General features: G+C 52.7%; 1 protein-coding gene across 1 annotated transcript; it reads right to left on the reverse strand.

The window, feature by feature from the left end:
* Positions 1 to 27: 27 nt before the first annotated feature.
* Positions 28 to 9,231, reverse strand: CKMT1A (creatine kinase, mitochondrial 1A). The gene is made up of 9 exons (XM_033168036.1): positions 9,008 to 9,231; positions 6,568 to 6,766; positions 6,378 to 6,473; positions 3,934 to 4,155; positions 2,330 to 2,415; positions 1,318 to 1,441; positions 950 to 1,084; positions 580 to 705; positions 28 to 257 (listed from the first exon to the last, which is right to left on the reverse strand). The coding sequence occupies exons 1-9, from the start codon at positions 9,160 to 9,162 to the stop codon at positions 141 to 143; spliced, it is 1,260 nt and encodes a 419-aa protein (XP_033023927.1). The 5' UTR covers positions 9,163 to 9,231; the 3' UTR covers positions 28 to 140.
* Positions 9,232 to 14,984: the final 5,753 nt, after the last annotated feature.

Genomic DNA, 14,984 nt, shown 5'->3' on the forward strand with positions numbered 1-14,984 from the left:
GGTACAAATCTCAGCCAGAGACAGGAGAATGTTACAGCAGCCAGAGGTTTATGGGGATTGGTGCAGTGCATCGTGTGCCTCCTGCCCACACAGGACTTCTGCCCACTGGTGTCTGCAAAGAGCCCCGGGCTGGGCTAGGCTCAGCTGCGGAACTGGGCCACAGGCGAAGGTATGCGGATGTCCTGGCCCCGCTCCAGGCGCCGCTCGCAGTCAATCAGGTAGTTGACACCATCAATCACTAGTTGCACCAGCTCCACCTGGCAGGGTCAGGAACAGAACAAGCCAAGCTGGAGAAGGCAGCTCAAAGGAGACCCACCATGGTCCTTTGAGGCACCGGTTGTTGCTGCCACCCCACATCCATGACACTGCTCAGCCCTGTGGCTCCATCGAGTTCCTTCTGCTCCCCCAGCAAGCCGCAAAGGAAATGAGGACCTTCCTTGCAACCTCCCTTGCCACGTGGACATCCCACTTGATGCTCCCCTCCCTCCACCCAGGATGGCAAGGATGCTCAAGCGTCATACCCTCCACATGCAAACACACACTTTGCACCCAGCAAGGCTGACTCTCCTCCCCAGGTACCTCTGATTTGCCCAGGCGATCCAGGTTGGAAATGTCAAAGGTGCCCCCCGTGGCAGCTGTGTCCACACCACCAGTGCCACGTTTCTGCAGCCTCAGGTTCTCCAGGATCTTTGAGAAGCGGCTATCCTGCAGAGAAAGTTAGAGGCAGAAGTCAGTGCTGCAAAGTATTTGGGGTTTACGGAACTGTGACTGGGGGGTAGGGAAGCGTTAGCCTGAGGCTAATGTGGGCAGTCTACGGTGAGGACTAGATACCTGAAAGGGAGTGTCCTGCTTGGAGTTTCAAACATCCTGGGGGGAGAGTAGTATTGGGGGCCTCAGCCCAGGAGCATCACGATGCGTAAGGCCCCTCCACCCACCCCCCAGCCTTTACCTTGCTCAGCAGCGGCAGCTTGATGTGCACCCCAGCACGCAGTCCAGTGCCCAGGTTGGAGGGGCATGTCAGGATGTAGCCCAGCCTCTCGTTCCACATGAACTCCCAGCCCCTCTCCTGGATCAGGCGCTCCACCTGTATGCAGGGGAAGCAGGCAGAAATCAAGGACAGCACCCCATGAGACTGGGTCCCTTCTCTGGGCCAGCTCAACCCTTGGAGCAGAGCCTTCCCCCTGCCTTGCGATGTGGCCCAGGACCAGATCCATGGTGGCCTGAGCTTTACTAATCAGGATGCTTCCACCATGTTCAGCCGAACCTGAGATGCCTTGGGCAGGGTGGGGCTGTGGGGCCAGAGGACTTCCTGCTCACCTCCTTCAAGCCCCGGCAGAACCGCTCAAATACTCTCTTCATGTTGCCTCCTTTCTCCATGGAAATGACACGGGTGTGGTCCTCCTCATTGACCCAAACCAGGAAGGTTTTCTCGTGGTTGTGCCTGAAGAGAGGGATTGGCAGTTACTGGGGTGGGTTGGGAATGTGCCAGGCTAGGCACTGCCTGGGCATGATTGGAATCAGGGCTGGCCAGAGGCAGAGCTGGCTGCTCTGGTACCCGGAGCGGCGCACATGCTGTGTACCCAGGGGCGGGGCTAGCATCCCAGGGGGGCCCCGCCTGCAGCAAGTGTCCCAGAGGTGTGACACGGCAATGTCACCCCCCTCAGGGATGACACCTGGGGCAGACCGCACCCACCGCACCCCCTTCCTCCGCCAGTGGGGCCGGCCCACCCATGAGGCAAAATGAGGCAACTGCCTCAGGTGGCGATTCATTGGGGCAGCAGATCCTGATGTAGATCTTCCACCTCCCCTAGTGGGGAGATGGATGCCATTTAGGGGTCTACCTTAGGCGCCATAAGTTCTTGGTCTTGCCCTGACTGGAAGTGTCTCCCCAACCTGTGCCAAGTAGGGATTTGAACCAGATGATGCTTGGGGATCCTTCCAACTCTGTGATTCTAAGCTCTTGCTTTGCCCTTCATAAGTCTAGGCTTCCAGAGTGACCCTCTTCCTGCTTGAGATTCAGCCTTCCTCTCAAAGGCCATCTCCCTCCAGGTCAGCAGGTGAATATGCAGAAGAAGGGCCCCCCTTCAACAGACCCTCTTGAGAGGCAAACACTCCCCCTCTGCCCCCCTGCATTTCATTTCATTTCTTAAATATTAAAGGGGGAGCATTTCAGTTTCAAGGAGGGCATATCAGCTGATGGGGACAGACCTGGCTGCAGGGCCATAGATCTGAGTGACAGGGGGGGGGAAGTACCTGCCTCTCAAGAGGGTCTATGGCTGCCTGCCCACCCACTCCATACCATACCAGAAGAAGAAGCCAGAAGCCATACCAGATTCCTCGGGCATCAGGCCAGTCACGAGCCATACCTGCAGCTGTCAGCAGTGGGGAGACAGGTTTGTCAAATAGGAAGTGATCCTGGAAAGGAGAAGAGGTGATGAGGAGACGGGGTTTTGCTGGGATCCACCCAACTGGGCAGGCAGGAACTAAGAATTGTGGTCAGGGTCAACCTGAGATGTGGGGCAGTGCCTAGGGATGTTCTCCTGAGGAGACCTGAGGGGGGATGTGAGGATGCGGCTGCTGCTGACCAAAGAGGAAGGCAATCGGCACAGCAGCAGTGTCTTGGTCCAACCCTGTTCCAGTCCCAGGGGAAACAAGAACATCAGAAGAGACTGCTGTATCAGGCCCATCTAGTCCAGCATCCTGGTCTCGCAGGGCTACCCAGATGCCCGTGGGAAACCTGCAAGCAGGATTCGAGCACAAGAGCAACTCTCCCCTCCTGTGAGGGACAGGACAAATGTATGATGATTTACTAATGGTGTTATGGGTGATTTGGGAAACTTATATAAAAAAGGAGCCATTCTTTGTTTGGGGCTTCTCTTTGTTGCCTCTATGTGGCAGTTTGAAGTCTTGTTGAAACAATAAAGATCAGGCCTACTGACCGCTGTTTTGCTTCAATCTCCTGGCTGAAGTCTCTTGCTTGTGACCCCTGACCTGAACCTATGGAAGTCAAGGTTAGGCAATTGTGGGGTGCTCCAATGACTCCCTTTTACACTAGGGCTGGGCAAAATCTGGTTTTCAGCATCGTGATATATCACCAGGTAAACCACAATATACCGATATATCATGGTATCTGAAATAAGGATGGAGCAATGTAGAGACATTGGGTGGCGCTGTGAACCACTGAGCCTAGGGCTTGCCGATCGGAAGGTCGGCGGTTCGAATCCCAGCAACGGGGTGAGCTCCCATTGCTCGGTCCCTGCTCCTGCCCACCTAGCAGTTCGAAAGCACATCAAAGTGCAAGTAGATAAATAGGTACCACTCGGGTGGGAAGGTAAACGGCATTTCTATGCGCTGCTCTGGTTCACCAGAAGTGGCTTAGTCATGCTGGCCACGTGACCCGGAAGCTGTACACTGGCTCCCTCAGCCAATAAAGCGAGATCATAGAATCATAGAGTTGGAAGAGACCACAAGGGCCATCCAGTCCAACCCCCTGCCAAGCAGAAAACACCATCAAAGCATTCCTGACAGATGGCTGTCAAGCCTCTGCTTAAAGACCTCCAAAGAAGTAGACTCCACCACACTCCTTGGCAGCAAATTCCACTGTCGAACAGCTCTTACTGTCAGGAAGTTCACCGCAACCCCAGAGTCATCTGCAACTGGACCTAATGGTCAGGGGTCCCTTTACCTTTTTAATATAGACACATTGGCTGGTGTCAACGGTTTTCCCTGCATCATGATGTTTTGCATAGTGCACACACGCACATATCATGATATATGATATATTACCAGGTCAAAAATTATGAAACCAATAACCACAATATGGACTGCAAACTGGTTTTGGACGATATATTGATATATCGCTCAGCCCTAGTGCACACCCACCAACCCACAAATGCACCCCACCCTTGGCCCCTGGGCTTCCCCACCACTCACATCAATGAGCTGCTGCTGCTCCTTTTCTGTCATCTCACTGAGGCGGTAGTATTTGCCAGCCAGGTCTCCGCTCAGGCCAGCCAGGGCTTCTGCCGTGACCCTTTCCACCTCTCGGCGCTCGGCCCGGCTGCAAGCTGGAGGCAAGCTGAGACCCCGGATGCTGCGGCCCGTCCGCACTCGTGAGGACAGCACATAGCGCTCATCAAAGTGGCCTGCCTTGATCTGGGGGAAAAGATGTAACCCAAAGAAGCGGGATGCAACAGGCAATTAATCACACATGTCGGATGGGGATGATATAAAGGACAGGACCTTTGTTGCCTCTGTGAGCTCAGGGGACAGTTCTAGAGGCTGCAGGGGATGCCCTCCATCTTGTGGGTCCCAGGATGATTATTTTGATTATTTTGGCATTTTTTTGTTTTTGCTCCTGAATTTTAATTTTGTACAAATCTGGAAATTTTAAGATTGATTTTTAATTGTTTTAATGGAAGGAAGGAATTTAGTTGAGGCAGAAAGCCCCAGACTACCCAAGCTCAAGCAAGAGGTGTTTAGAGATATGACTGGACTTGAAAGGAGTTCTGGACTGCATTGAAAATCAGAATCCTACTGGCACCACTGCAGAAGAGAGAGCCTTAATTAGAGCATGGGAGCAGCAAAATAAATTGGCAATATCTATAGTCACGGACAGCATTTCAGATGCACGGATGGTCCGCACTAAAGAGAGACTGCAGCTCAAGTGACTGATAATTTGGAACTGGCATATGCGTACACAAGTAAATACTCCCATAGAACATGGATGAGAGATTTGTTTAAACTAAAGCTAGAATCCAGGAGGGACTGTAGCAATCATGCAACACAATTTCTTGCCATTTTTTGAGAAACAGGAGATTGCTGGTCTGAAGACAGATGGTGATCTGAAAGTTTGTTATTCATGGGATCCACTAGGATCTAAATTTGATGCTTTTGTGATGCTCATGGATGTAGCACAAAATTTAACAAATTAGCCGTCTGAGAGAGGAGTGTACAGAAAGAAGAGGAAAAGAAATTTGTCACAGAAGATTTGGCCACAGAAACATCAAAGCCATTATGGATTTGCAGAGCAAGGAGCTTGCAAGAGGAAAGAGTAAAGGTAACTTGGGATGCCTCAAACACAGCAAAGTGCATAAGTTGCATCACTGATAAGAGTGTTAAACCTTCATTTCCTCTATGTACTGAACAGATAAGCACCAGGGTGTTTGATGTTGTTTATAGTGATGGATGCGGTACTTCCTTCCTGCCTGAGCTCACTCTCTCTTTCAAGTCAGAGATGTGAGTCCAGACTCCAATTAGAAACTACATTTTTTTAAACTAATAAGGTTTTTTGTTACCTGCTTACTACTTTGATGTATTTGCTGCCTGCATTGAAATGTAAGTAAACCTTCTGTTTATCTTACTAAAATGTGTGCTTCATTTGTAGCAATGGGGACAGAGAGAGGAAAGGTCAGCAGACCACAAATAAACAGGGGAAACACATGCAATTGCCTAATTCCTGGCTTTCAGTAAACTGCAAAAGCATAAGTTTTCTTACTCTGCTAAAAGGGTTTTACTGTACAGTCTGTTTACTTTCACATTTCTCCCACACACGTGGGACAGGTTTAAATCTTAATTTATAGATTTAATCCTCAATCCATCTCCATCAGGATGCAGGGGGCAAGCCAAGGGATCTTGGCAAGTTTTGATAGGAGTAAACTGTCTCTTCTAGTTTCCCAGGGAGAAACCTGGCCTTCTTCCCACCTCCTGGAATGAAAACTTTGGTTTCCTCTTGGAGCGAATTGGTAACATTTGGTCCAGAGCTGATGGTTAACTGGGGCTTTAATGTTGCCTTTCCTCAATCTGATGTTTTGTGTTTTATACTGATTGCTTTTCACTGTTTCATGAAACTTGGAAAAACATACACACAGAGAGAGGGCTTTTTTTCAGCCGGAACTGCCATTCTAAGAGAATAAGGGAGGCATTCATGGTGAGTTCCGGCATTTCTTTTTCTAGAAAAATAGCACTGTGTGTGTGCATGTATGTACATGGTATATACTCGGTTTTTGAACGTAATCTCTTTCTGGAAGACCATTTGACTTCCGAAACGTTTGAAAACCGAGGATCAATGGGTGGCCAGCAAAATTCATTGGAAAATTGAAAAACACGCAGTGGAAGCCGTTCAGCTTGCGAGGTGTGTTCAAAAACAGAAGCAATTACTTCCGGGTTTTCGGCATTTGGGTTCTGAATTGTTGAGCTTCTGAGATGCTTGAAAAACAAGGTTCCACTGTGTATATATATATATATATATATATATATATATATATATATATATACAGATATACATATACATATACATATACGTATACATATGAGAGAGACTTTGCAGCGACCCCTGGGCAAGGGCTCCTTCCTGGGGTGCTAAGGGTGCAGCATACCTTACTGGAGTCCAAGTCCGTGGGATGCTTCATAATGCGGGGGTTGTAGCCGTTGTGGCGCTCCTCAATCACCGGGTCGAAAATAGCTGCAAAGACCTAGAACCACAAGGATGGGGGTGGGGTTAACAGCAAGCTAAAGGGAGCCTAGGTGGGTGGGTGGGTGGGTGAGAAGGGCTGCTTGGGGACTAACCTCATAAGACTCCTCATCCCCTGCTACCATGCCTACAGTCTTGATGAAGGGGTGCCCAGGGTTGTCCACGCCGGTCTGGATGCACTGGTCCAGGGTCCAACCGGTGGGGGTGGCCTTGTCACAGAGCTGGGCGTAGATGGTTGGTGTCAAGTTGCTGGCCATGCAGTTGTTGTGCTTCCGCAGGTCAGGGTACTCAGCACTGTGCCGGGGTGGGGGGGGGAGGGGACAGGATGTGGGATAGAATTAACACACTGCAGGCAGTGGGGGCACCCATTGCTTCTTTGGCTTTTGTTGCAGGCTTCCCCTTTCCTCTGAGAGGGTCTTGTATAGAAGGAGGCAGCCTGAGAGCCATTTATAAATGGAGGAGGAAGATCCCCTGAGCAGTAGCCTCCACATTTGCTCTGAAATTTCCTATAAGTGAATTTTGTGGCCACACTTTTGCATATTTTCAAGGAAATGCACTTTGCATGTGCCCAGATGTACCAATGTATCTATAATTTATTTCACATTATAATTTATTTCACATGTACTGCAGCTGAGTCCTGATACAGGGGGGAAAAAATCTGACTTGTTGCGGGTCCTTCCTGCCCCCTTTGTCCCCACAACCACCCTTCAGTGAGAAGGGTGGGAGAGAGGGAAACTCACTTGCTTCTGGGCTTCCACGACTCCCCACCCCGCACAAGCTGCAGTGTTTCTCTTGTTTAGCTCTGGTTTCCAGTCATGGATTTCATCTCTGGTGGGAGCCTTTCTGAGCTTTGCGTTTTTAACTGCGTTGAGGCAGTTTGGGAACCAACTTGCATGAGGCTCGGCTGGAGCCTGCTCTGAGCTCTCCACTCCTGGCGCCCCGGCTTCAGCTATTACCTACCACCCAGAGCCTACTAACAGCCCCTGCAGGCGATGGGGCATGGATGCTGGACCTCATTCTGGAGCAGCTGAGAAGGCCTGACCCCAAAAGGCAGCCGCAGCAACCAGCGAGCAGGGCAGGAGGCGCGAGGAGGACTTTATTGCATTAAGAAGACTCTTAATCCGCTTACAGCGGCCGTCTCCTGACCTCGTTCCCAGTTTAGAGGGGCTTAGTGGTTTTCCTGGCCTTCCCTGGAGATGCCAGGGGGCGGGGAGGGAGAGAGGCTGGAGCAGCTGAGCGAGGGATATTTCCCTCTCCCGGGCTTAGAGAGATGAAGGAGGCCCCGCTTGAGCCCAGAGGGGCGCACTGCAATCCCCGCAGCTGTATAAGTGGCCCGATCCTTCTTCGCGAGATCATCGCAGTCAGTGCGGGATGCCCTCTTTTCCTGGCAGTGACTGGGAAAAGAGCTGCATGACAGGCAGGAGTTCAGCAGGTGTATTTTTCCTCCCTGGTGCCTGTGCATTGGCTGGCCTATAGGGGGCAAGGGAAGCAGTCGGGACGATTGCGGAGAAGCCCCAATTCTCCTCCCTGGAGGCCCCATTCTCGGGAGCACTGGGGCAGCCCCAGCGCACCAGTCTCCTGCAAACGTGACAGGCAGCAGCCGAAAGGCTCCTCTCATTCTGCTGGTGACATTGAGATCTCGGCGTCCTCCTGTGGGAAGGGTGTCTCTGGGGCCACTCCACCCCCCCCCCACCGCACCGCTTGCAGGAGCAGCTTTTTCGGCCTCCTGTGCAGGAGAGCAGCAAACATGGAGGTGTGTTGCCCAGAGGGGTTGATATTTTCGAGCGGGGCTGCCACTATTTTTTCGGTGCTGAGGACTGGGACGAGAGGGGGGACCCTGGATGACAAATCTGTCTCTGGGCGCTAGAGAAAGCTCGACCGGATTCCTTCGGTCCGGCAAGGAGGAGGACCAAGCAGAGCCCGCCCCGCTGCAGTCCAGCCAGAGGCAATGAAGGGGAGAGTGTTCCAGAGCATGTGTAGAGCATTCCCCCCCCCGGGGATGTGCCCAACAAGCCCCTTGAGACAGCTCTTCCTCTGTGGCTCTTCCCGCCGCCGCCCCGCCTCCCGCCAATGCCGCAATCTCAGGCTCTGGGCCTCCTCCTGGGAGTGGACAGCCATCGACCACGCGTCAGGATTTAGACCAAGCCCGGGTCGGCGGCTCAGTTAGGCTCGCATTGGCCCAGGACCACCGCTGAATCGAGGGATAGTCCAGCCTCTGGCTCGCTCACGGGGGACAGGCAGAGCGTCCGGACTACGGCTTGCTCGGATCAAATCACAAGTCGCTAGCCACTAGACCAGACTGCCTCAATGCTGCAGTGCTAGAGAAAAGGTGGGGTGGGGAGGCGCACTGTTTGTCGCCTCTTCCTACATATTGCAGGTGACTGGGGAGGGAGCTGGTGTGGGGCTCCCCCCTCTTCCCGCGGCCTCTTGACCGGGAGCGGACCCAGCGCCATCCCCGTCGGAATGTCCCCATCCTCCCTTCCCGACCGCTCAGTTCTGAAGGCATCTCTCTCAGGGCTGCCTGAGGAGCCATACCTAGCCGGGTAGCGGCGCCGGTTGGCCACCGCGGCGCCCACGGAGTCCCGGGAGAGGAGGAAGCCAGCGGCGGCCAGTGAGCCGGCTGCGCCCGCCAAAGCAAGGAGGCCGGCGGATCTTCGGGCCGATACGATGCGGGCGAAGGTGCTGGCCATGGCGACGGCGAGGCCGAGAGAGCGAGCGAGCGAGCGAGCTGAGCAGGCAGGCAGGCAGGCAGGCAGGGTGTGCGCACAGTGAGGCGGGCGGGGACGTGCGGCGAATGGCAATGGCTCGCGGGGGAGGGGAGCGCGGAGATTACGCCGCCAGCCCAGCCCAGCCCAGCCTAGCCCCGCTCGACTCAGTCTGGCCGCCCGCCAACCAGCCCGCTCGTCCGATGCGCTGCAGCGGCCGTGGCGAGGCTTCTGGCACGCTTCAGCACCACCGCAGTGGACAGCGCCCGCAAGCCGGACGCCCGAGTGGCAGCCCACGCGGCGCGTGTGTGTCTGTGGAAGTGGGTGGACTGTGCCCCACCGATCGCCTATGCCTCCACCGCACCCCACGCGGAGCTTGGCTGGCAAGCATAGTCGGCGCGGAGGATGTCCTGGCTGGCACTTCCGGAGGGACAAAGTCCACTCGCAGCGGACCCACCTGAGCTGCGGGAGAGGCAGGTGCGCATCCCTGCCCAGCCACGCGCTCCTGGAGACAACCGGAAAGCAAAAAGGGCGCCCTTGAGACTGGGCTGGGGAGGCTAATACCGGCCAAGTGAGTTCCTAAGAAGGCGGTTCCCCTCCAGGGCAGAGGGAGAACCCGATTGATTGCTTCACATGCATAGAGCCGCGGAGCTGCAGAGTCTTCTGCAGAGCGCGCGCCAGGACAGTCCGCAGATGGGCGAGCCGACAGCTGGCCCGTGTGCTCTGGCCTGGCCTTTGCGCTCGCCCCGAGCAGACTGAGGCTGAGCATGGCTGCTCCGGAGGCCTTCTGCTTCTACCGGGCTGCCTCCACCCCCACCCCCCACATACCTAGTGAAAAGAAGTCTGCCTATACGCACGGGGTCGGGGGGTGGAGGTAGAGAATGCGCAGGGCCAATGTGCAGGCACAGATCCAGCCCGGGCAACGCACACTTGTGCCACCCCCTCTCCCCAGGGTGCAGAGCGCCCCCTGGATTGTACCCTGGCACCCACCTGCCCAGGGCCAGCAGCAGAAGGGGCAGGCGTCGGGGAAGAGCGCGCGCTACTCTCCACGGCCAACTTTTCTCGGGAAGTGCCACACCACCAGTTGCGCTCTCAGCCGGACTAACGGAGCGGAGAGCGAGTATCAGATGGCCTCAGGATCAGGCCCTGAGGAGGGCAGGCAAGGCGTCTGGTGGACACAAGGGCGGCAACGGAGCCTCCTTCCTCCCTGCCTCTTCTCTCTCCTCCCTCAGGGTCCATGGATTGTGTGGGGCTTTTGGGGTGCCCAAGGTGGGTGGGTACTGCTGCCTGCGGGGAGGACGAGGAAGTCAGCTGCGGGAGAGGAGGACAATGAATTCTGCGGAGAGGCTACCTGTTAGAGTTGGTTTATTGAGCAACGGTGTGGAGGGGAATGGTATTATGGGTTGCTAGGTATAAGGGTGGCTCAATGGGCTGACTGGCTCGGGCACGCGCCAAACTTTTTTGGAGGAAGGTCGTCTTGCTGACGGCTAAGGTGTGCCCCGGCGGTGTATCCTAAGCTTCTCCCCAGGCTGGGGCTCCTGCTGCTGCTGCTGCTGCTGCCTCTCTGCCGTTCCTGTCCGTGGCTGGTTCCGGAGGGCAGGATGCAAACGCCTGGTAGCTGTGACTGAGCTGCTCTGGGTTGCCTGCAGGGCAGGGCCGAGTCTGGGCAGCTCCTCAACCAAAGTATCGTTGCCCGGATCGCAAGAAGCTAGGAAGCTTAGATCTCCCAGCTTGCTGCTTCCCCCCACGCCCCCGGAGGCTGCTGCGCTGCCGTCAGCAGCCGTCTTCTGCCAGGCCAATGTGCCTTCTTTTCCCTTGGGGACTTGAGATTCCCAGGGATGCTCCTGCCTCAGGTCGGCTCTCCTTCGCCTTCCAGCTTTGCGCTTAGGAACGGGTCCTGCGGGTGCCAGGAGTGCGAGTGCTGCCCCGAGGGGTGTGTGTGTTAGTAAGCAGGCGATGGTGAGAGGAGATGCTGGCTCTGCCTCCCGGGCTGCTGGAGGCGAGGGCGGGGCACGCGGGCGGGGGTGAGCGGGCGGGGACGCGTCTGCGGACTCACCCTGAGCCTGGTGCTTTGATACTGTGATCCCAGTCGCCCTGAGCTCAGCCCTGTTTTCCTCTATATATACATGTTTGTGCGCGCATGTTTTGCAGCTGACGCAGCTCCGCCCCCCGTGCGCTTTGGCCGTGCACCGTCCCGCGGTCTCCAAAGTAGCGTCTCTCTCTCTCTCTCTCTCTCTCTCTCTCTCTCTCTCTCTCTCTCTGTGTGTGTGTGTGTGTGTGTGTGACACACCTACTGTTGTCCTGTCATTTGGGGATTTGTGGGCTTTCTCATCTCTCCTCCCTGGCCAAGGGAGTCCACAAGGCAGCGCAGCTGGGTAGTCTCCCCCACCCACCCACCTTGGCAGAGCGGGAGGAGAGCGTTGCTCCTTACCTTCCCTCCCTTCTCTGGGCTGCAGAATGAACCGCGGGGTCCAGGGCTGGTGGCAGCTGCTGGAGAGGGCAGCCTGGGCGCAGCAGGGTCAGAGTCCCTGCGAGTATGAAAATGATCCATGCGCCCTGCTCTGGAAGAAGACGGGGTGGGAGGGAGAGGGGCGGAATAAGGTGGAGGATGAGCTGAAGGGAAATTCTGAAAAGGGACCTCATTGATGGGTAGATACATTTATTTATTTATTTATTTATTTAGCATTATTTATATGCCACCTGACCACCCATAACCTGTAAGTAGTTTACATACTTGTAACATAATGATTAAATCAGACATTAAGAGCAAATGGACCTAGAATTTAGTAAAATTAGCATTGACTTATAAACTAAAATTATGTGTCTGGTTAGGCTTTCCTACATAAACAAGTCTTCAGCAGGGGCCAAATATAATGCAGCAAAGGCACCTGACTAATATCAATGGGCAGGGAGTTACAATGCACAATGAAGGATTGCTGCCTTACAAGCATGGAAGAAGGATTAGGTGGCATTTGTACAGTGGACTGCTCCCAAGCTGTTAAGGGCTTTATATACTAATGTATACTTATATACAATATACCAATTATAAAACATGTCTCTGCTGTCTCTACAGTCTCAGTAGGCACTGCAACACTCCAACGGTTTGACTTCACCTCTGAAGGCACACTCTTCCATTGTCTCCTGAGAGATGGATGCCAACAATACTAATTGTAACAGCTTGAATTTGGCCCAGTAACAAATCAGCAGCCAGCACAGATCTCTGAGCAGGGAAGTGATATACTGACAGATTCTGACTGCTGTCAGCATTCACGCTGCAGCATTCGGCACTAACTGCAGTTTCCACACCAAGTGCAAGTGAAGCCTCATGCAGAGTGCATTGCAGTAGTCCAGTCTTGAGGCTACCAGTGCCCAGACCACTGTGGTCAAAGCTGGGAAGAAGAGAGGGACCCAGATTGTGTTGCCACAGACTTAGATGACGCTTCTCCACCATCACAAGCCCTTCAGTAGGTCTCTCCCATGCCCTGCCATGTGCCCAGCGATTCTCAAGTAACTCCACTCCGCCAGTCCCCCTTGCCAGCTTCAGCAGGCCTTTGAGGGTGGGTCTGCCATGTCCATATGGTAGTTGGAGGAAGGACGCCTTCTCTCATAGGGCCTTCTGATAAGTGTCCCTTTCAGAGTCTGCTGATAACAGCCACCCACTCCTGAGTTCCTTTGGCAGCAAAAAACCTCAGATCTACCAATCCTGCTTGCTGAGTCAATCTTTCCAAAGAACCAGAAGCCGCCACCGCCACCGCCGCTACCTGGAGGAGTGCCTGCCCTTGTTTACCTGTGGCAGGTATGCGTAGGTGATTCCCGTCACGTACTCCTGATGACCTCATTGCAACCTTTGCTCTTTGCTGCAAGTCTCCGGCTGGAGCCACTCCCTGGCAATGTCTCAGCCATAAACAGCCAAGAGGGTGGAGATAAATCTAGCTGGAAGCATTTTGTGTCTCAGTTTCCTCTGGTTTTCTGTTTTCCCCACCCTGCTACTTCTTCCTTCCCTTCCAAAGCAGAAAGATGGTGCCTATCATAATTCAAGCCACAAAGGGCATCCCAGTTAGCTTGGGGAAAGGGCTTGTCGACACTTTTGGGTTACTGGGCTTCTGCAGCCAGATGTCACCAATGTGAAAAGCACCAGAGTCTCAGTAGAAATGGTTTTTCAAAAGCAACACTAGATGCCATTTCCACCTGAGAATACAGTGTCCCAGTAGCCCACTTTCCAGTTCAGAGGTCCATAGACAGAACACCACTTGCCTTTATTTCCTGCTGCTCACCTTGGCTACATGTGGAGCCCTGGTGAGGATTTTGAAACCCTGGGATGCTGGTTGTGGAGGAGTTGGACAGGGCAGGGTGCAGGAAAAGAGGCCATGGGGAGTCCAGAAGCCCAAGTCCTGTTTAGCAGCTACTCTGCAGAGGTGAGAAATTGCCCAATCTTGAGTAAATAATACCCACGAGGAAATAGTTTTTAAAAAATGTTTTTTATGCAACATTTTTTGCCAAATCATTTTTATTCATTTTACAATAATACAATAATAATTTCCATAACATTTTTTCCTCTTATCTTATACATTTTGGCTTTTTAGGGCTGTGACTTCCTTCAAACCATCCTTATGTTTTCTTACATTCATTACTAATTTCTATATTTTCACTACTCAACCACTGCTTAAAATTATAACATCCAAATATATCACTAAAATTCCATCTCTACAATGATTTTTATAATTTAACTTCCAAACTTGTTTTTATTGAACATTTTATTGGGATTCAAAAGTACATAGAGCACCTCTGCCTTCAGTTCCTCCCAATCCCTCCCACCCCCACGATAAAGCTGATTTGTACACATTAAGGTACAATCCTGGCTCTGAATGTCTAATTGGTATTCTCTGGGTTTGGGTGTAAAGGTCAATACACACCCATTTCAAGGAACAGAATGGAGAACACTTTATAAACAAATGGCACCTGAAAGTTACACCCAGAGAATTTAAAGCCGGCATTTTGCAAAGTGGAGGATGGTTGCAGCATTTGCAGACACAGAAACTCACAGTGTGTGTGTGTGTGTGTGTGTGTGTGTGTGTGTGTCATTTTCTTTGCCCTGCTTTTGTGGAACTAATTTGCAACACTGGTCTCATCACAAGCCACACAAGCCCAGGACACAAGTGCTATTAAGGGGCACACACATATTGGCCCTGGAGGGTGGACTGGAAACTCCCATGACCATAAAACCTTCACACACACACCCAATTATTTGATTTAACAGCATCAAATGTGGGGGGGAGGAATACTCAGAGTGTACTTCACATTTCAGATAGAGAAACACCCTCGCACTGTATATAGGTCTCATGATTCACACTGTCACTAAAGATTTTAAAAAACCTGTCTCATCTGGCCTGTTTTACATATAATCGAGTGCAAGAAGGATCAGCCACAGTAACAAATGTACTGTGTGAACAATACATGGAAAATGGTGTGTGGCCGTCCAAGCTGTGCCCCAATAATAATGATAGTGATAATAATTAATAATAATAATAATAATAATAATAATAATAATAATAATAATAATAATAATAATGACTTATTTTTTTATACCCCGCTCATCTGACAGGGTTGCCTCAGTCACTCTGGGTGGCTTCCAACACAAACAGTATAGAAAAATAAGACGTCAAACATCAAAAGTTCCCCGATACAGGGCTGCCTGCTCGTGTGGGGCTGGATGGCAAAAGACAGCAAGAGGATGGGGCTGGGCAGCCACTGGCCTCGGGTGCTGAACGCCTGAAGAGGAGCCCAGTGGGTCCTCCGCCTTCTTCCCT

This window comes from Lacerta agilis, chromosome 13 (assembly GCF_009819535.1).
Source record: "Lacerta agilis isolate rLacAgi1 chromosome 13, rLacAgi1.pri, whole genome shotgun sequence".
Taxonomy (NCBI): domain Eukaryota; kingdom Metazoa; phylum Chordata; class Lepidosauria; order Squamata; family Lacertidae; genus Lacerta; species Lacerta agilis.

Bases quoted from the DNA above. Each gene is read 5' to 3' on its own strand.
- CKMT1A (XM_033168036.1), bottom strand. From the start codon at position 9,162: ATGGCCAGCACCTTCGCCCGCATCGTATCGGCCCGAAGATCCGCCGGC. The intron at 4,156-6,377 runs GTATGCTGCACC...CTTTTCCCCCAG, and splicing joins CGGACTTGGACTCCAGTAAG to ATCAAGGCAGGCCACTTTGA. The intron at 1,085-1,317 runs GTGAGCAGGAAG...CCCTGCATACAG, and splicing joins TCTGCCGGGGCTTGAAGGAG to GTGGAGCGCCTGATCCAGGA.